This window comes from Bidens hawaiensis, unplaced genomic scaffold, assembly GCF_021521415.1.
Source record: "Bidens hawaiensis isolate Kalapana, Puna unplaced genomic scaffold, B.hawaiensis_p1.1 tig00017340_1, whole genome shotgun sequence".
NCBI classification, from domain to species: domain Eukaryota; kingdom Viridiplantae; phylum Streptophyta; class Magnoliopsida; order Asterales; family Asteraceae; genus Bidens; species Bidens hawaiensis.
The window spans coordinates 268653-291274 of record NW_027492621.1 but is presented as its reverse complement, the minus strand read 5'-3'; the positions used below and the strand labels follow the sequence as shown (position 1 = coordinate 291274).

General features: G+C 33.5%; 1 protein-coding gene and 1 non-coding gene across 2 annotated transcripts; both read left to right on the top strand.

Annotated features, from left to right (window-relative positions):
• The first annotated feature begins 14079 nt into the window (after positions 1 to 14079).
• On the top strand, positions 14080 to 14179 carry LOC143553608 (U6 spliceosomal RNA). The gene has a single exon (XR_013138858.1). It is a non-coding gene; the product is annotated as a U6 spliceosomal RNA (small nuclear RNA).
• Positions 14180 to 21503: 7324 nt separating this feature from the next.
• Positions 21504 to 22216, top strand: LOC143553569 (uncharacterized). Its single transcript, XM_077043545.1, has one exon. It carries the CDS (start codon positions 21680 to 21682, stop codon positions 22190 to 22192), a length of 513 nt encoding a protein of 170 aa, XP_076899660.1. The 5' UTR covers positions 21504 to 21679; the 3' UTR covers positions 22193 to 22216.
• Positions 22217 to 22622: the final 406 nt, after the last annotated feature.

Below are 22622 nucleotides of genomic sequence, written 5' to 3'. Positions count from 1 at the left end.
TGAGTTCAGGGAGTGAGTACCTTTGGGATCACGTTTAATATGATGTTATAGTTTAGGGGGTGAATGTGAAATAGTATATTATTTAGGGTTCTTTTAGTAAGTGTGAAGTATAATATTTTTATTTTATTGTTATTCTTATATTTATTTGATAATATGACCGTGATGTAACAAATTATACTCTAAATTTTATTAGAAACAAAAAATTAAGGAAAAATTCTCAAAATAAGTATTTATGGAAATAAATTTCTAGTTTTAGGTATCATTTGCAAAAAATTCCAGAAATAGATATTATAAACTAGTCGTGATGATTAGTTTTTAGAACCAATTAAAACTTGCCACGTGTCCTTAAACTAACCGTAACGAGTACGTTCACTAGTCATTTACTCGTCACGACTAAATAAGTTTCATGCCTTGTAACCAACGCCCACGAGTAATTTATAAGTCCTTTAGTCGCGACAACTAGTTTACCCGGTTTACATTCCCAACACGAGTAGTTTATTAGTAGTTAACTTGTCGCGACTAGTTTAACCTTATAATCTATTCGTCGCGACTAAAGGACTTATGAATTACCCGTGGGCGTTGATTACGAGGCATGAAACTTATTTAGTCGTAACGAGTAAATGATTAGTAAACGTGCTCATTACGGTTAGTTTAAGACATGTGACAAGTTCTAATTGGTTTCTACAAACTACTTGTCACGACTTGTTTATAATACCTATTTCTGAAATTTTTTACAAATGATACCTAAAATTACAAAATTTGTTTTCATGAATGCTTATTTTGAAAATTTTCCTGCAAATTAAACATCTAGTTTCAATCAATATGAAAAAAAAAATTGTTGTGTAAACGACTAAACGAGCCAAAGTCACTTGCGAGCTACTTAAGATAGCTTGTAAAATGCTCGAATCGATCCAAGCGTAAACGAGTTCGAGCACAATAAAGTAAAGCCTAAAAATAAGCTTGTGTTAATAAACATGTTGGCCCGAGCTTCACTTATAGTATGTTATGTATATAATTTTTATTCAATATGTTTAATATATAAATAATAAACGAATCGTGCTCGAGCTTTCACCAAGTAAAGCAAGCTGATCTCAAGGTTTAAATAAAAATAAACTGAAACAACGTTAATATATAATTTTAATTTTCTTAAAGATAATTCACATAAATAGTTTATTCTATTTTCTTTATCTTAAAATCAAATCAACTGTTTAAACTTGTTTTTATTAAAATATGATACAAGATTCAGTTGTTAGAAGAAATAACTTTTTTTATTAAATCTTGTGATCCTAAACAAATATAAAAAGAACAAGAATAGAAGACCGAACCTGATGTACGATGTCATGGTCTAGTTCGGTCCAGTGTTGTGAATTTATACTATACAAAGTTTCACATCCCAGTTTGTTATTGCCATTAAAAATATGATAATAAGTTGATAATAAAACTTATGATTATTTTATTCATAAAAGTTTCATTTGTGTGCACACACACTTGTATATTGTTGACATACAGCGTATTGGGATGTATCAAACTTTTTTTTTCCTTGATTGTAAGAAGATTCTAAAGATGACATGTTTATGTGCATGTTTTTAAATAAATAAATAATTGGCATTTACGTCATTTTATTTATCAATGGTTATTTCCCGGAATATAAAAAGTTTTTGGTTTTTTTTTTCAACTAATAGATAAAGGCCAACTGTCGGGTAATCTAAAGGTAAAAAGCGATCTCATACACCTGCGGTTGTGGATACCGCTGGGTAGCTCAAGCCACCATTTGCTGCCCACTTTGGTAATATCCTATTGGAATTGGTTTCGAACTTGAGACCTTACAGCTTCCGGTTCAAATATTCACTTCCCTACGATGCAGATGAGCTAAAGTCCATTGGCATAAAAAGTTTAGAATAAGGGCTAATATATATGTGTTACTCTAAAATGTTATTACAAGAGTAGAGATTACGATTTTCTCTATGTCAAATCGTTCGTGGAGAACTGTCGACATGGAACCTCTTCCTACGGGTTTTAGTTGGGATCGTTTGGACTTTGACTCTCTCTCTAGTACTTGTCTCAATAGTGTAGTATACCATTTGCTTAACGACTCGTTTGACTTGAGGACCGAGACGATTTCATTGATTAAAACTCCTCTTATTGATAAGTAAACGAACAATCTGGTTGTGCGCTATATAATGTTTTTTTTATCAATCAATATTTTGGATATTGTGTTTCGAAACAAGTTTAGCTAAGTGTTTGAAATTGTGTTATCTCGTGGATGGATTGTTCGTTTACTTATCGAAAAATAAGAGAAATACGTAGCATTGGTCATTAAAAATTTAAAACTAATCCATTCTCTAAAACAAATATTTAACTGGTTTAAGTTTGTTTATAGTTTTATACATCATAAAAGTTATCTATGCACTGCTTTTAAATAGTTTTGTTTTGTTGAACTATTTCAAAAGTTGTTTTATGTTTTGGAAGAAAAGTCAACTGCGGTCAATGGGGAAATAATAGTAGCTGGTTGGTTGATTTTGAAGATGAGAACTTGGTTCAGAGGCACAGGGCAGTTTTTGGGCCAGGCTAGAGCGAATTCGGGGTTTTTAAGTACCGGTTTTGGGTAGGAACTGATTCCGGTTTAGGTCAACAAAGTCAAAAACCGGGCTGAGATTGAACCGGTATCGGGTATGTAAGGATCCCGGTTTGGTTGGTTTTCTCGTTAAAGGTTTTCGGCTGTTCCGGTTCTTTTCTTTGACAGGGTAAAGGTGGAACCGGTTTTAGGGGTTCCAGTTCCGCTTTCCCAAGGAATTGGGGCTGATTCGTATCGACGGTTCGGGCCTGGTCAGTACGGATTAATTTTGTAACCGAGTCAAAATCGACCGAGGCTCGGCTCGTTGGCTCGATCTTAAGCTCGTTTAACTTCAAAATCGAGCTCGAGCTCGAAACCTCCCTAGCTCGACTCGGATTCGACTCATAAATAGCCCTAATATATAAATCATGTTTAAAATTCATCATTTTAAATATTTTATTTTATATTGCAATTTCATGTTTCCAAATCTTGACCAATTTCTACGTTTTAACTTATTTATTGGGATTTCACATCACTCCTATTGTATGTGTTTTGACCTGTTGCTTTATCACTTTATGTGTCCCATTCTTGCTTTGAATGTCTAGCAAATGCAATTTTATTTCTTTTTATTTTTTTCCTTCTTTTGAAAGGCAACTATTAACCAAATGCAATTAACATAGATCCAATCTAACACAACATCATTTTGTTATTCTCAAATGAGCCTCTTTAATCTTTTTAGGTGTAGCTTTTCCAAATATATAGATCCGCCCGATTTTAATTTGTACGTATTTCATGTTTCATGTTTCACGTCTCAAGGCTTTGGCCTTACCGGCTTACCCTAAACTAACAAACGTGACCAGACAAAACAACAAACATGTTATCTTTGAACAATCCAATTTTAAGATACTATTAGCTAGGGATGAGTATTTGTCACCGAGTACTAATACCGGTACCCATCATTTCAATACCACCGTACTGTAGATTCAATTACGTATTCATTACCCACTTTTTTTGAAATACTTTTATTGAAATTAAGTACCGGCAGAGATGAACATTTTTGTAACGAGTATTGATACTGATCTCATACTTACTATTAACACTTACCAAACACAAGCTCCTTAATACTGCTATGTATCCTCATCTTCAAAATGAAATACTTCAAAATATTCTAAAATTTTCTGATATAATAAAATTATAAATATATAATCAAATTAAATCTATTACTACACTTTACATCTATTTACAATAAAGGCAGTAGCCTTTTCAACCCATATAAATAATAAATTAACCAAATCAATACTACACCAATACAAAATACATAATCGGGCCATCAAAATTTTTTTTATCGAAAGGCGAAAAAAATTTAGGCCAATTATAAATAGTTTTAAAAAAGTATATTGATTTTTATTAATCTCAAATATTGTCTTTTGGTTACTGCCGATCCCAATTAATAAATTGGCTACTAACGGTCTCAACTTTTAACATATTTGTTACTAATAGTCCGCGACTAACAAAATCCTAACGCCGTTAGTTTCAGGTCGTCGGAAAAACGTTCTTGGCCGGAAAAGTCAAATTTGTTACAGGAAAACACCACCTGAACATCGCAACCACCACCAACTGACTATCGCCAACCAACTACCACCACTTGAGCACCATCTACCGATTCCGATGATGGTTCTAGGGTTTCCGACGACCTTAATACTTGGGGCTTTTACTAGAGAAAGGTTCCTAAGGTCCGATACAGAGTTACCAAGATGCTTGGGACGAAAATGTCGAGTTTTCGAGAAAAAATTTGAGTTTTCCAGGCGGCGACCTGAAACTATCGACGTTAGGATTCTGTTAGAAAGGTTCCTAAAGGTCCGATACATAGTTACCAAGATGTTTGGGACGAAAATGTTGAGTTTTCGATACAAGTTTGAGTTTTCCGGCCAAAAACGGTTTACCGGCGACCTGAAACTAACGACGTTAGGATTCTGTTAGTCGCGGACCGTTAGAAACACATACATTAAAAGTTAGGCCGTTCAACAGCCAATTCATTGGTTGAGACCGGTAGTGACCAAAAGATGATACTTGGATTAATAAAAACCAATATAACTTTTAAAAAAATAAAAAATTGGGCCTATCGGGTCGGGAACGTCGACTACCCTGCCTAATCATCTACCGGAATCTGAAACTCCGTCGGAAATCAACTCTGAATCCGACGCCGTTAACGCCGGACTCATACCGATTGAACTCCCGTCGGCATCTTTCCGGTCTAATTTGCTCTTAATCACAAAACTCGTCGCAATTGAAGCAACGGAAGCTGCCGAGTTCATGATTTGGGTCATAATTTGTCGTTTAACTTTGTTTTGGCCTCGCCGGAGCGGAATCGTCGGTTTATTCGTGGATTTTTTTGATTGATCGGAGTAAAATGAAGCGGATTTCATGTTTATTGAATGAATTAGAGTGGAATTGAAGTGGGTTTTGTGTAGAATTGAATAATTTGAAGTGGGTTTGTGAGGATTTGAATATTAATGAAGAACAGAGAGTGTTGAACGTCAGGCTTTATAGCGACGGAAGAGTGAGTCAGTTAACTCGCCACTCGGTACTCAGTAGCTTTGGGATCACGTTTTGTTATTTGAGGGGGGTGAATCAGCATATGTAATAATAATAATAATAATAATAATAAATTGATTTATTTTAACGATCAACGAGTCTTTCAAATAAGTTACTGACTAAATTCACCATATTATGATACAATTGTGTTTTGATCAAGGGAAAACCCTCACATAAGGCCAACATCCGTAAACACTCATCTGAATGTACGACAGTGGGGTGAGATAAAATTATTTCAGTTTAATGACCCAGCTAGTAAACACCGTTTACTCGTCTAGTCTCTATCTAACTAATAAACGTCATATACTCGTCTATTCTCTCGTCAATATATGGAATAACAAGTCTTTTCGTTGCCACTTCACTATAAACTCAAGTCAAACTCATTGACTTGATGTTGTTAATTGAGGGGGTGAATTAGCAAAACAATAAAATAATAAATGATGCGAATGCTTTTCTTATTTTTAATTATTAATTAATATACTATTTCCGTTTTAGTTATTCTTATCTTTTGTTTGATACTATTCTATTGTTTATTAATATTGTTGTGGGCTATTTTTTTTTTTCCTTTTAACAGCAACGGTTCAGACATCTGGGATCACATTGGTGTATGTATTATCTTTCCGTCCAAAGTACAGTACGTGGCGACCTAACAGCGGAAAGTGAGAGCCAGCAACTATGAAAACTCTAGTTTAATTCCGAACAAACTGCTCCAAATGAACCTCGAATCCATAACATCTTTGTAGACTATGAGTTACTCAGCTTCACTCCATCTGAATTGGAAATAGATTTCATCTTTATGACTTTATCCGTGCTCTTCAAACACCAAAAGTATTAAAATGACGTAGCATGCAAAATTACTTATTTGAGAAAACTATTTATAATTTAAGAACAAAATGTGATACAAAATGAATAAAAAAATAAAGGCACCTTGATTGAATATAAACAATGAATTGCGATTTTTTATATAAAAAAATAGAATGTAAACGGGTAACAAGTCGCGTTGCTAGACCACACTCATGGCTATGTACGACCGTTCGATACAAGTAAACCGAATGATACCGTCTCATTCCTCTAATAAAGATGCTTCAAGTCTCTATACAGTTCTCAATTAAAGGGCTACCAAACAACAAGGCCGGCCCTTGGTCAGGGCAAATCGGGCGGCCGGCCGAGGTGTCACACCCCGACCAAAGGCGGCGGAACATGCCGAGGTGTAAAGATTGTCCATAAGCACATGACACTAATTAAAGTCACAGTATTTAATAAACTCATTTCATTTCACAACATCGAAAATGTCACATAACAATTATCCATAAAATAACCATAAACAAGATATCACAAAATATGGCAAATTTGATATTGTTCATTTTTACTAATATCCTAAGGTCTTTGATGTCGTTTTCTTCACAATCATAAATCAACCAAGATGCAAACCTGCAATATTTCATAAAATAAAGTTTGTCAACACAAAGGTCGGTGAGCAATTCATAAGTTTAATCATATTAGTATATAATAAAGATAGCCACAAAACTTGCATACGAAACGATAAATAAAAGTGGTAATTTGGATAAATAGATATCGCTAAACACATTAGCGACACCTAGCTATAAGGGGATGCCAAATAGTCTAGAATTTTATAGTTATCGTTAATTGCATTACGTTAACGACACCTTGCTATAAGGGGATGCCAAATAGTCTAGGATTTTATAGTTCCACCAACCAAAAGCGATAAACACATAGGCATATAAGCATAGAACACCAAATCGAGCAATTATTTATGTAAAGTATACAACTACGTTTGTGGTTTAAGATTCAAATATAAAGCATTTTGTTGAATAAGTATGAAATGTCACCCCCAAAATAAAAGATGGAAAATGGGGTATGAAGTACTCACCTTCAAGTAGTAAACTTGAAAGATGATAATTTGGAGATTTGTCGGAACGACGAGTTTAACGCACAATGCCTAAAAAGGAAAGAAGTCTTGAATTTAGAAAGGTTGTCTTGAAGGTCTTTAAACAAAATAAATTTTGAGAAATGTAAATAATTAAAGTTCAAGGTTTAAAATGTAACTATTTAAGAATTTATAATAATAACCCTTTAAAAATGTAAGTTTGCTCGAAACCGGGTTAAAGTATCTAACCTTAATATTTACTCAACCTATGTTAAGTAATAAGGTGGGTAAAATGCAAGAATGCAAATCCCTTTGGAATAAAGATACTAAAACGGTTTTTTTTATCGAGTGTTCGGGTTGTCGGTTCGGGTCTTGATGATTGGTCAAACCCAAAGTTAAATTTCCAAAATATTGAATGTTATGAGATAACTCAATAAAATTTAATAAGACTTAACCAAGTATGTAGTTCCATTGTTTTATAACTAACAACGCATGTTAAGCGAGTGTTCGGTTTTGTCGGTCCAAACTTTGTTATGAGATCAAGTTGGATCCAACATTTCCAAGTACTTAAGAAAATATTTAAAAATCAATTTGTAACTATTTTTAAAGAAATATACAAGTCTTGATGGCTAAAAAAACACACTTGTATGTCTTAAGCGAGCAAGAATCGGTTTGGTTCGGTTTCCATCTCACAACAAGTTCATAGATGGTTTCCACATGTCCAAACACTAAAGAACTTGTATAATAATGTACAAATAAAAAATACCAAAAGTTAACAATAAAGTCTTTAAACAAAAGTTCGGTTTTCGGTTCGGATCGTGTTTCGGGTTAAGACCAAGGTAAGATTCTACAAACCCATAACCATAGAATTTTTAAAAATGATTTTAGAAACTTAGATCTAACACTAAGTATGTTTAAACAAACAAAACTAGTAACAAAGTTCGGTTTACGGTTTAGAGCTATTTACGGTTAAACCGAAGCATGGACTCTTAAAAACCCATAACCATGGAACTTGTAAACATGACCAACAAACTAAAATAAGCAAGATTAATATGTATGAACAAGTTATATAGATGTATATATATCAAGGACACGAAGTCCTCCATGAAGCCTTGCCTTATGGGGTCCGAAACCTCACCGACCGGAATCGGAGAAGTAACTACCAAAGGTAAACAAGGGGTGTATATTATATATATTTTGCACAACCATAAATAAGTATTAATAAGGCTACATAAACTAATTAAGATGAAAGACCAAAATCCTTCAAGAACACTTAAGAAGATAACCTTGAATCTTTGATGTTTGAGAGAGTTTTTTTTTTGGAGTTGAAGCAAGGGAAAATGAAGAGGAAATGTAGTGTATATATAGGGTAATGTTGGTGGTCAAATATGGGTGTGAGACACAAGAGTTTTCATGCAAAATGGATTAAGACAAAAACACAAAACAACAAAAAAATAATAAATAAATAAATAAATAAATAAATAAAAATAAAGGTAGGATGTTTTCAAGACCCAACAAACAAGTGTGAAACAATATTGTAACATAAATCCATCATTTTGATTATAACATAAGCTTCGGTTTACAAATCGGGTCGGTTTACATAATAAACAAATACAAAAACGAATACAAACAAGACCCGAAATTGACGAATGTCACAGTAGAAACACACAAAGTTCATGGTAATTCACCATGAGTAAATGATTAACGCACTTTAAAGGACATTTTCTGTCATGTCATTATAATTTTAAAGTCAAAACATGCGTAACGGATAATGTCATTTCAATCGTTACACTTCAAGATACGTATGACTTTATTGTAAAAACGCTCATGCCATCATTATCTTTTTAACAAATTACCCTTTGATCGGAGATGAACAGTGCATAGGATGCTACTTTTGTTTTGAGGGGGTTTGATTTTATGGTGTGACATATATAGTCAATCTCGTTGGTATATATGTGGTATCTCGGTTATTGGTCCTCATATGTAGTATCGGCCAAAATATTGGTACCGATTATATCGGTGATATTAGCCAATATTTCACCGTTAGTCCCGATATCAGTGTTTTAAATCTTAATTTTCAACTTTTTATTTTTTAATGTTGGTTTTCGAGTCTTAATCAGTTCCTACTTGCTACAGTTGTTATTGTTGCAAATTACAAAAAGTTAATTTGTTAACATTATGAGAATATACTGAATTGTTAGTGTTAAAGTGTTATATATATAAATTCCGTATGATATTAAAATTACCGATATACAATATTTTTCCGCATTAATTGCTTAGGGTGCGACAGGGTTGAGATGGTTCTCATCAAGCCATGGTGGTTGAAGTTGTTCACGACTAGGGAAGTATGAGGACAATGTGACATTCAGACTATCAGAGGGAGTGTTTTATTATATTTGTTTACTAATATTTAATGAGATTTTTTAGATAATTTAACATTGAAAATTGACGGACGTCAACAGAAATATTTGACTCACATTTTTCAAACCACAGACTAAGTTTTTAACAAAAACGACCAAATTTAAGATGCCAGAATTATATAAATTATTTTCATAACTGGGTACACACATGGATTGTTATTCATTATTTTAAATCCCACTTTACGGGGTGTTCATCGAATCAGATAACTAATATTTAGTTTATTCGGTTCGGTTTATTCGGATTTGACAATTTTAGAACCCTATCCGAAGTCCAATCTGATCTGATCAGAATTATAGATGATTCGGATAAAATCCAAATAATCCGAAATTATCCGAATATCCGAAAATAAGCAAATAACAAAATTTTCCTAGTTTTTGGTCCCTAAACTTGTTAACTTGTTTAGAGTCACAATAAACATACAAAACCGAAAAATATAAATAAGTATTGAACATAAATTCAAAATTCACACTTCAAATAATAGTCTAAATACACATACAAGGAAAATACCACAAAAAAACATGTTCGGATTAAACGGATATCCGAATAATCCGAACAATCTGAATTTTTTTAAATTCCATATCCGAATCCGATCCGAATACGAATTCGGATCAGTTTATTTGGTTTTCGGTTTCGATTTGGATTTTGTTTTTTTTTTCGGATTTCGGTTTTCATGAACACCCCAAATTACAAGAGAGAATCCATCGCTCCGATATCATTATATTACAAAAGAATGAAGAGAATCAAATCAATGCATCTTCCATTGATTAACTGTCGTTGTGTGTATACAAATGATTAATTCACTGACGACTTAGTTCAATACTTACCGTGAGATCGACCTTTGACTACGAAAGTTTACAAGAAACATCAATCCTCACGTAATTAAATTGTAGCATCTTTAATGCGTGATTTGTGAATTAAAATATATGTGGACTTAAATCCAAGAAGTCATATCCACATACTCAATCTCCACCCAAAACTATCAAACTATCAAAGATATTAAAAATTGCGTGATTTGTGAATTAAAATTTGCACACTTATTATATTAAAAACGAATATATGTGAACTACCAAATACAAGTTAGTTTAACAGGTTTCATGCTCATTTTTCAAGCAGCATGTGCATGTTCGAATTTCTTCTCTCGCGCATTCTTTTACTAACTGGTTGCAAGCCCAACCCCAGTAAAGAGTTTGATCTTTAACTTAACCACATGTTACTTTGTTTAATTTTTTTCTAGAGCTGCCAAATTATTGAAAATAAACGACGCTTCAAGTGAGCAGCAAGAGACCCAAACATACAAAGTTCAAGAAAGAAATACAAAGCAAAATGAACGACACATGATATGCCCATTTTATGGTCATACGTTTTGTTTTCCCTTTTTTTCAAGATTTATTATATAAAGAACCTTTTAATTCAAAATAAAAAATGTTAGAAAAGGCTCCAATTTATTTAAGTATTCTTTGGTACAGTACTTTCGTTTTATTCATTGATATCACAATTAGTGTCATACCAATGACTTTTTATATACATGTTATTGAGTTTATATTTTTAGGGCTTATTTTTTTACTTGCCCTGAAACTATAAATTTTTATGGATTATTGGGAATGGCTCTGTTTTTAGTTATCTTTTCGGAACAGGTTGTATGAAGCCCCCTTTGAAAAACTTTATAACATACTTAAAAAAGTTAAAACAACAAAATTTTGCTTAAATGGTAAGCTAAATATGATTACCTAATGAGTGACGACAGCAATGACGTTGAAGGGGCCTACGAGTTACTTCACATGGCTAAGGATACCTCCAAAAGGCCGGCAAAATCATTATCTTAATTTCCAAATTTATTTTTAATCTAACATGTTAACTTTCTAAATCAAGAACTATATCTTTAAAGCCTTCTTAGGCTGAGGGGTGTGGGGCGCAATCCTGGGCGCGAGAGCCCCTCCGCTCACGCCTCGGGGCGCTAACCCCACACCACCGGGGCGCGAGTCGGGGCGCGAGCGCGGAAATCCAGGCAGGCGTGAGTGTGGTCGCGGGAGAAGAGAGAGGAAAAGCTGGTGGGCCCGCCCAAAAGAGCCGTTGAGCTCGAGATTTTTTTTAAAAAAAACCTTAAAACCCTTATATAATATCCCAAACTCCTATATAATACCCCATTTCATCTATAAAATACCCCATTTCACCCATATCAATCACCACAACTTCAAAATAAAACCCAAAATCAACCCATCTTCCCAATTTTTTTTTAAAAAATAATGTCGTCGTACTTGTCTGATTCCGACTCCTCCGAAGAGGATGATTTGCTTCTTCATGTAGGGGGAGTTTTGATCGCAACCGTGGTCGATCTCTTGCAAAATCAAGCCCATCAACCTCGACTCCCGAGGGTTAGAGCACCACCTCGTGATCGTGATCGATCGGGTGCTAACGATACTTTGTTTAGGCATTATTTTAGCCCTCAACCGGTATATGAGGAGTCGGATTTTCGAACTCGTTTCCGAATGAGCAGACAATTGTTCATGCGTATAGCAAGTGATTTAGAGGCACGGTATCCCTTTTTTCAACAAAGGGAGGATGCTAGGGGTCTCCCCGGTTTTACCCCTCTTCAAAAATGCACGGCTGCTATCCGTCAATTAGCGTACGGCATCTCGTCGGACGCTTTGGATGAGTATTTACAGATGTCGAAAATGGTTGCACGTGAATCCCTTCATTTTTTCTGCCAAGGTAAAAAACATTAATTTTACTTTTTATTAAATATTTATTACATTTTGTAATATATATTATACGTAGGAGTCATATCGACTTACGCTCGGAGATATCTGCGTAAACCTACAATGTATGACATCCAACGCATATATGAGGTGCACGCAGAAAAACATGGTTTTCCTGGGATGCTAGGTAGCATCGATTGTACGCATGTTGGATGGGCTATGTGTCCAACGGCCTGGCGAGGTCAGTTCCACCGTGGTGATCATGAAGGGCCGACCCTTATACTTGAGGCGGCGGTGTCACAGGATCTTTGGTTTTGGCATGCTTTTTTTGGTGTTGCTGGGTCAAATAACGACCTTAATGTTATCGATCAGTCAAATTTGATCAACGACCTTATCGACGGGGTTGAACCACCTCAATCTTTTGTTGCAAATGGAGAACTCTTCAAGTACGGGTACTATCTGGTTGATGGTATTTACAACGAATGGGCTTTGTTAGTTCAAGCTTTTACAGATCTAATCGCCGACAAACGGAAGTATTTTACGAAGAAGCAAGAGTCTGCTAGAAAAGATATTGAAAGAGCTTTTGGAACTATAAAAAAACAATATTATGTTCTGGCGAACCCGATACGTTATTGGACTCGGGAGAGGATAACGGACGTCGTCTACACGTGTCTGATCCTACACAACATGACGTTAGAAGACGAGGGCAAAGCTATCTGCCAAAACTACCAAGGTGACATTCCGCCACAGCCGTCCACAATCAGTGATCAACAAAAACTTCATAACATAGCAAATATCAAGAGCCGTGAGATACACGGGGATCTTCGACATGAGTTGGTTGAACATTTGTGGGCGAGGCGACCCGATGATCTTGTATTAGATTAGTGTTATTATTAAGTATTATTGTTTGTTTAATTTTTAGTATGTTTTTTTTTTGTAATTTGAATTTTAAAAAAAATGTGTGTTTTTTTAAATAATTTATGAGTTTTTTTAATAATACGTTTTTTTAATACGTTTATAAAAAACTAAAAAAAAAATCCGCTGGAGCCCCTCCACACCAGGGCCAGGGGCTCCAGCGGGGGCTCCAACACTCACCTTATCCAGTTTCTCTCTCTGCCACACGTCACAATATTATTGGCTGGAGCCCCCACTCGCGCCCCCGTTAGAGCCCCCCACACCCCTCAGCCTTAAGATGATAATATCTATGGTCACAACTACTTATACTATTATTACTAGATGAAAAATATAATAAAAAAAATTATTATATGTAATATATTAATTATAAGTGAATTAGCAATATATTATTTAGAAGTCAATAAATTCAACACAATAACTACTTAAGTGGAGTTGGTAAACATCTTTTGTTTGAATCATGAGGTCTTTGGTTCGAGACTTGTATCACATAATAATTTATTTTTTAAAATTTTACAAAATGTTATCTACATATAAAGATAATTGTATTTGAAGTGAAACCGGGTCATGGGTTATAACATAACTAAATGAGATCATGCTCCATATTATGTTTGGAAGAAGAGATGATAAAATAGGAAACTGCTCACATGACATCTGTGTAGCATTTTATGTGAAAGCCCTAGAATGATGCCATGTGAAAAACTCGTGTTGCTTTAATATATAGTATGATTATTATTATTTAACAACAAATTTCTTTTATCATATGTAAGACTTGAACCTTAAAATTTATTAAATGAAAACATGTATAGCGCTTTATTTTAAAAAGTTTGCACCCTCATTAAAAAGCTTCTCTTGTCTTACAAAGTGTTTTTAGAGCTTCTTCAAAAATAAATCTTAATCATTACAAGATAGTTGAACTAACTTTTTAGAAACTATGTAAAATAAATTTACTTAAATAATCTTAAGCTAATTAGGTTTTTCATAAAATATTTACATTTGTCCATAATTTTATCAACCTTTTGGGGACATCCAATAAAATTGAAACGATACATAGAAAATTAGCATGACCCTAAGTAATAATGACATGCACAAATCGAGAAACGCTAATTTTATCGTAAGTATCTCTAAGCATTTCACCCAAATAACGTTTCAAAGTAATTGTTTATGTTTCGTACTTAAATTTTGACTTAAGAATAAAATGGCGACGCGTATTTCAATAAATAGTATACATAAACCGGGTTGAAATGACCATAAAATGATATTCATTCTTGAGCAATAAATCATTTTTAAATTTTAAAATAATCAATAAAAATAGAAAAAAAAATGAAACTAAACCACGATAACTTTATTTCCCTCTTTCATAAATCACACGACTTTTTTGGTAACTTTTTTTTATAATCTGGTTTTCAAAATATGAAATATTGGAGGAAAATATATTTTAAAAAAAGCTTAAGTTTGGAACATATCATTATCATGATGCATTGACGCTTTTGACACGTTTGATTGTAATCTTTTCAAGTGAAGTTTAGTTTTTTATATAAAAAGTTTGAAATTAAATAAAAGTTGTTCCTCTTTTACAATTAATCATATTTAAAATGAAATTTTACTACAAAAAGCCTAAGCATTTTTAAGTTCTCAAACTCAATTTAGGTATTTTAAACTCATTGAAGAACTGGCTTTAAATGTATGTATTTATGAACTTTGTTTTGAACGGCAGATGTTGCAATAGCTGTCGGCCTTCCCCTCTCTCCCACCCCACAGCCATCGCACCTCCTCTCTCCACCACCTCACAATCGTCAAACCTCCTCCACCAAGCCACAGTCGTCGCATCTTCTCCACCCATTGGTAATGTAACCATTCTCCATGTTCATTCAAATGTAGGGTTTTATATTTTAGATACTAGATCCGATATCCATTATGTATGTATTGTGATTGGTGTAACCATCTAATTTTAGATGTATATGATAACATTGATAAGCTATTGTTTTGTATCTACTTTTGTTTAGTAAAGTTTATGCGTTTTTAAAAGAAAAACATTTTTCTTCTTGCAAAGATTTAGTGCACCACTTCTTTTTCAGATGTCTGCATATGTGATCCGTAGACTGCAAATATTTTACCTTTGAAAAAATAAACTGCATCTTAGTATACCAAAATTTAGTACATTTGGGTTTGTGAAGGTTTATTGATTTTTTTAATCTAAGTCTTTTTTTGTAAATTTTATGAAAAATTGTTAATTAATTCCATATCAATCAATCTAATTTATATTTGACATAAAATTTATATATTTAAAAACTAATTTTAAAATGATTAAGTTGTTTAAAATGAACCGAATATGAATTCAACTTCAAATACATTAAAGTTATTATATTTTAATGCATAATAATCCGTTGTAAAAGTACAATATTATCTAATAACGCGTTATTGTATACGTGTGGTCCTGAAATTATATCTAGACGACGTATTTTAAAAATAATTTTTAGTTTGTGATTTTTATATGTAGAAAAATATTTTGTGTTATGTTAACACTGAAAGGTTCCTATAACATATAGATCACATGTCAACCCACTAGCTTTATGTTATAGGAGCTGTGAACATTCAATTAAGTGTCTCAACATGACACAAAAATTGACCCCTTTAGGATTTGAATCATAAACCTTTGTTTTCAAATGCTAACACTTTTTCCATTACACCAAATAATCGTTTTTAAGCTTATGTCTAAACTATTTATGTACTTAAAAATATTAAGATTTTTTTGAATGACCAAAAATCCTTCAAATGGCCTACTGGTTAAATTCACAACATTGGGATACACTCGTCTTTCGATCAGGGGGAAGACATGACAGTGGGGTGAGATAAAACTCGTTCAGTTCAGGGATCCAACTAGTGAACGTCACCTAATCGCCTAATCTCCCATCATCACCCTGGTGTCGCTGAAACTTAATGCTATAGGCAGAAATGAGCCTTGGTTACAAGAAATACAAAGTCTATTCCTTACCATTTACAAGCTCATTGCCCTTTAAAATATTAAGATAAATTTATAAAATAAAAAGGGTGAAAAAAAAAACACAAACAAAGAAAAGTAAAGTATTTAAAAAAAAACAAAAAGAAAGAAAATGAAAGATCAAAGAGAATTACACATTTCATCCCTAAGGGCAAAATGATCATTCAAATCAAACTGCCTAAAAAGTTTACTTATGCTTAAAAAAGGTTTGAACTCTCTATTAGGGATGAGCGTTTTCCGCTGGTACCGAATCGGTACCAAATTTTGAGTTTTCGGTATCGGTATCGGTACAGTACCGGTACCAAATATTCTCGAATATCGGGATCGGGATCGGTACCCGTCGGTACTAGTACCATCCCGAATTCATCCCTACTCCCTATCAGTAGAATTACACACTTCGTCCTTTCGCGCAACTCTTTTAATCCGGACCAAAAGTCATGGCTTGTTTGTGTTTAAAAGTGTGGAACTCTTATTTATGAGTGCCTTTGTATGGTGACTTTAGTCTACAAAAATTTAGGTTATATGAGTAACATATTTAGATTTAGCTTTAAAAATAAGTTCAGGCAAGTGTGTCAATTGCGCCAGGTTTGTGGGTTGAACTTCTTCAACCCTAACAGTGACCCATGTATATATATACTCATCTTGTGTCGAACCTATTTAAATCTGGCCATGCGCAGGTTGTGTTTTATGTTGACCTGTTTAATGCATGCTTGTGAGTACGAGTAATGAAAAGGAACCTTGTACCAGTTTAAACCATTAATTATTTCAACTCAAATGAAAGGTTCTGAAATTGGGTGGTTTAGAATACGTTTAAATATTACCATAGTGAAGCAACAAGTCTCTTCAAATTAGAGAATACGATGGCCTAAACACAAAAAAATTTCCCCGCTCTAAAAAAGTATCCAAAACCAGCATCATCATTATAAAAATGAAAATAATAAATTGCAATACCGCGTGATAATTCAAAAAATGCCAAAGATCCTTTCATTCTTTGAAAGTCTTCCTAGATTTTGACAGTGAAGTGTAAGAATACAAGTCTTTGGTATCAATATTTATCTTGAATTCATTACGAATATGTATTATTATTATTATATATTGCAATTACATTGTAAATTTTATCCTTTTCTTCTCAATTATAACATATAAAATAACTTATTGGTGGTAATTACGTCGGATGAACACAAATTAAATCATCTTCAATAGTTTGTGGGTCAAAAATTACACAAGGATAATCAAGTAAGCAAATTTTGTATATGAGATAGGATGCTTGAATAGTTGAATATGCAAACAAAACGAAAAGTAAATGGCACGTGACAAGCGAGCTTCAAATCAAAGCCCAACCAAAACATATATCTTCAAGTCCAAGCCCAACCAGCTTCCAGCCCAGCAACAGCTATAAGCCCAATTCCTGCTTGACCAAAAGAAAGAACACCACACCAAAACAAAATCACAAAACTTATATAATAGAATTGCACAAATATTCTCTTAATTTTGAGCATCGTATGATAGCTAAACTACACGATCAAAGCTCAAGTGCTCGAAGACGTTTACATTGGTGTCACTAATGTACTCACCAAAGCGAGGGAGAACTTTGGTGTCGTCAGAAACATCGCCACCAGCACCACCAACGGGGGCGGTGGACCGGTGGTGTTGGAGACGTCAGGGGAGGTGGACTCTCCCGACCTCAAAACGACAAAAATGCCCATGACCTATCTATTAATTAATATGATTTCATGGTGCCATCATGTGGTGTTAATTTGGTGTTGTAGCTTATATTAATGTTATGATCAACTGATCTATTAATGTGTCCTGCTTGCGGTGCGCGCATATAATGTATATATGTGTGAATCCTTGGGTGGGCAAAAGTGAAATTGCACTAATTTTGACGTTATTTTACTAATCTTATGAAAATAACGTTAAAAGTGGCGGAAGGTTAATCAGGCATCATGCGGTGGCGTTGATAGCCGAAAGACAAGGGTACGTGCACCAATCGGCCGGTGTGCCGATGGTTGAGTGTTATGTGCCTTACGTCCAAGGCTTTATGCAAACTACTATCGAGCGGGGGGGGGGGGGGTCTCACCGGAAGTAGCCTCTCTATTCCTACAAGGTAAAGGTAAGGCTGTCTACATTTTACCCTCCTCAGACCCTACTATAGATTTGCTATTGGTGGGATATACTGAGCAGTGGCGGCCTAACAAATTTGGTGGCCTAAAGCAAAAGAAAATTTTGAGGCCCTTACCAAAAGTTAAAGAAACTAAATTGTAGAATTTATAATTTTTAAAATTTATCGTGAGGTTATCGTGTTTCATATATGAAACTATAATACTATGGATTTTCAATTTGAAAAAAACGTGATGTCATGATATATATATAATACAAATTCAAGGTAGAGAGCTAAGAAAAAATAAAAACAAAATAAATAAGAAATGATATGGAGAATCAATTGGGTGGGTAAAAAATACTAAGTGAGTGGGAGTTGAATTTGAGTGGGAATTGGAAAAACTTTAATTTTAGAAGTTAAAAACATGTGGGAAACCACTAGGCTAGCTTGCAATATTGGCTCTTTTATCAATTACATATTATTAGTAAACTTTTCTCTCTATATAAAAATAATTAATTTTAAACGGGGGCCTTATTTTCTCGGGGGCCTCAAGCTCTGGCTTGGCCCAACACAACTGTTGGCCTGGCCTTGATACTGAGTACAATGATGATGATGATGATAAAGAATTGATCTATTAATATGATGTAATGAAGTGGATTTTGGAGTTATAGCTTATATTAAATTATTATAAGCTGATCTATTAATTATATGATGATGTAATGATCAGTGGCTATCTTTGATTTCATGTTATGTTATGTTAAATGCTCCCTTAATTATATGATACTTTTATCCCCCCCCCCCCCCCCCCCCTCCCTTTTCATTTTGTTATTTATTTTAAACACAAACCCTAATTTATTTTGGTATGATCATTACTGTGTTATTTCATAGATAACAATTTATATAATTAATCTAAATAACATGTTGATGTTGATAGGACGATAAAATACGGTCCTACAAAAGATAACAAAGATTGAATAGTTGATATGGTCACGTGAATAGGTAAGAAGAAAGTGAACTCAAGAAAACAATGTGAAAGGAACAAACCAAGCTAGTCTCTGGTAAGTCCACACTTAGTAAGACTAAATTAAACATAGGAAAACCTGAAGACAATCGAGTGGTAGCAGTCGATACATGAATGAGCGTCTAGATAGATATGGTGATCTAGTATGATGGAAGGAGAAGATAAAACACAGTCTCTACTAATCGTAGATAGATTAGCCGTGTTGTCAAATGTCATCAGTTGGGTAATTGGGTACATATGTCCAACAGATACACCCCATGTCCCAAAGTCCTAACGTGACGTCTGTATCATTTAATTGCAATTGAGAATTTGACCTCATTTCACTCATAGTTATACTCGCAATCGATTAAAAGTTAACAGGCGTCTAGATTTTCATTTATAACAAAACTAACACTTAGTGGTATTTGTTAAATTACCGGTATATAATTTTATTCGTCAGTGGATGAAAATCAAGATTACTAAAATTCATTACTTAAGAGAATTACATACAAGTTAAAAGTCAACATTTATTTTATTTAATAAACTTTTAACTATTAACGTTTAACATTTTAAGATATTTACAAAAAAAATATTAAATACTATTGGCAACATCTTTCAGTGGAGTAATAAGATATATAGGTTTAATTGGTGGGTCTAATTCAAAATAATTAAATAAAAAGTTAATATATTTAATAATAGAAATTACCACTATCATTTGGTCACCTATGGTGGATTTTTTTTATGAAGATAATCGGGTGGGTCCTTGACTCGCCACTGATTCAAATAACCGTTCAAAAGGAAAAAAAACTATATCATTTGGTTAACTTTTTCAGCCTACAGATCATTTCTTTCTAATACATAAACAAAACATAATACTAAAATTTCTACCTACACATTTAGAGAAATGAAAAAAATGTAAGTTTCACCGAGGAAGGCATGAGGCCCAATTGAAAAAATGACTTGGGCCAATACATTTTGATCTTGGGCCACTATGCATTAATTTATATATTATTGAACTGATTCCAAGCTATTGAGCCTCCTTAGGATTGGGCCACTATGCATTAATTTATATATTATTGAACTTAATTATTTTGTTCTTTAATGTCTTATATTTATTGATACACAAGGTAAACGGATAATAAGTTGTGTCATTAGTGTTTTTCTGAAAGGCAAAATGAAGTCGTTAAAAAAAAAACATTTATAGAACAGGAGGTCATGACATTACTGTTCATGACCTATTGGATAGGCTAAGTAACTCTAACTTTTTTTTATAAACGGAAAATTATATGATGTATGAGTTTTGCGTATCAGTAACTTAACACACTTGTGTTTAAAAGAAAAAGGTTAACAGATTTGTACCATAAAAGAAATAAAAAAATACTAGTATTTTTATTTATTTTTACTTTTTGTTAACTTCAAAATTTGGCCATAATAACAATAATGAGTTAAATATTTATTAATATTTTGTTATCACGTCACAAAAGGCCATTTGAATACCACTTATATTATGTCAGCTAAGCCGCATCATCACTTGAAAAAAAATCATTTGAATACGTAATTAGGGATATTAGATTATTACCTTCTCATCACAAAAATTAGGGAAACTGGAATTATTAATTTTAATATCCTGAGATTGAGATTGGTCGACAATAATCTCATCACAGAAAATTGCTATGACGACTTACCGGTCCCATCTTCACACTATTTGTTTTAATTAGACCCCTGCTAAAGAAAAAAAAACTTAACTCCGTTAATGTTTTTTCCGAATTTCTAACTGATGTTTTAGGAATTTTGATCGGAAGGAGAATAAAAATTGATTGATTTATAATTTATCTCGGAAAACTGCTCCCAACAACTTGTTTTTTGTCATCTGGAAGTTTAAACACCTGAATTGAACACCATTCTCGTCAATTGGAGTACCGTTTCGAAGTAAGTTTTACATCAATCGATTCGTATCCTCATCCCGATCACAATCTTAAAAACATCAGTTTAAAATTCAGAAAAAACTTAACAAAGTTATTATTATTATTATTATTATTTAACTAGGGTTCAATGAAAACGAATAATGTGAAAGGTGAGACCGATGACAACAATCTTATAAGATGAGATTATTATTATCAGCCAACCTTATAAACATACTATTTTTTTAAAAAAATTGTAATGATATAAATATCTTAGTTATAAAGTTTAAAAACTAAAAAAACATTAAACTCTTTTTATTCTAGGTCTAAACGTGTAACTAATACTCATAAGGCAAGAAAAACGCTAAGGGCACCCAAAAGATCTTGAGGTCAACATATTTATCAAACCACACATGCTAGGAGTCCCATATTAAACAAGACACGTTCAATTTACAAAAACCATAGAATACACACACTCTTGTGTCAACATGCATTACCACACACCACCCACCCACCACACCCACACATATATCTCCAATCTCTTCAACTCTTCTCCACATCTTCACACAAATTCTTGCAAAAGATCAATCTAGCTACATTTAATCTTTCCATGAGAAACCATCATCAACAACAAGATCAAGAACCCATTGTTTCAATGGATATCCATAAAAACCCTAATCTTGAAACCACCCACAACCATGTTATTCCATCACCATCATCTTCATCACAAGAGTTCAAGAAAGCCCATCATCAACAAAATATTATTGTTTCAAACAAGAGTCACAAGACCATTGGAAATGAAAGATGCACCATGAAGAACCCTAATTTAACAAAGAAACATACTTCAGTTTCTTGTTTGTCACCAGCGGTTGGAAAAAGAGACATGACCACACCTCCGGTGGCCGCGGTGGAGGAGAGTGGAAGAGAGAGGCTAAAGAGGCACCGAGTCGAGATGGCAGGTCGGGTTTGGATCCCGGATACATGGGGACATGAAGATTTGCTCAAAGACTGGATAGATTGCACTGTCTTTGATTCTTCTTTAGGGAACAACAACATAATGTTAGCTCGAGCAGCTTTGATTCAAGAAGGAAGGCCAACATTAAGAATAGAAAACAAATGTTGACTATTATCAAAGTTAGGGTTTCAAGTGTTTAATAATCCCAATTTTTGTATTTTAAAATTTTCTAGTTTCATGAGATGCATACAGTTAACTAGATCAATAATGAAGATTCGATAAGTTGTTTCTGGATTTTTCAGTGAATAAAAGGTTTAATTTTTTAGTAATGTTATGAACGTTTCACTTAATGGACGATTTGAATAGTAACTTTTCATATATGAAAATCAAGTTTTTTCATATATGTAAAGTTATTGTAGCGAATTTTCAAGAGGGGTGATTTATAGAAAATGTGGATGGGATGTAGTGAGTTCTTGGTAGATTTTCTTTAAAATTTAAAGATAGGGAAAAAATTGATTAGGAATTTGAACGCATAGATTAACAAAATGTAACTATAAGACTAACTTTATAAAGGATAATAAAGTGAAAATGCAAATTA

Coding starts and splice junctions, on each gene's coding strand:
- LOC143553569 (XM_077043545.1), top strand. CDS start 21,680: ATGAGAAACCATCATCAACAACAAGATCAAGAACCCATTGTTTCAATG.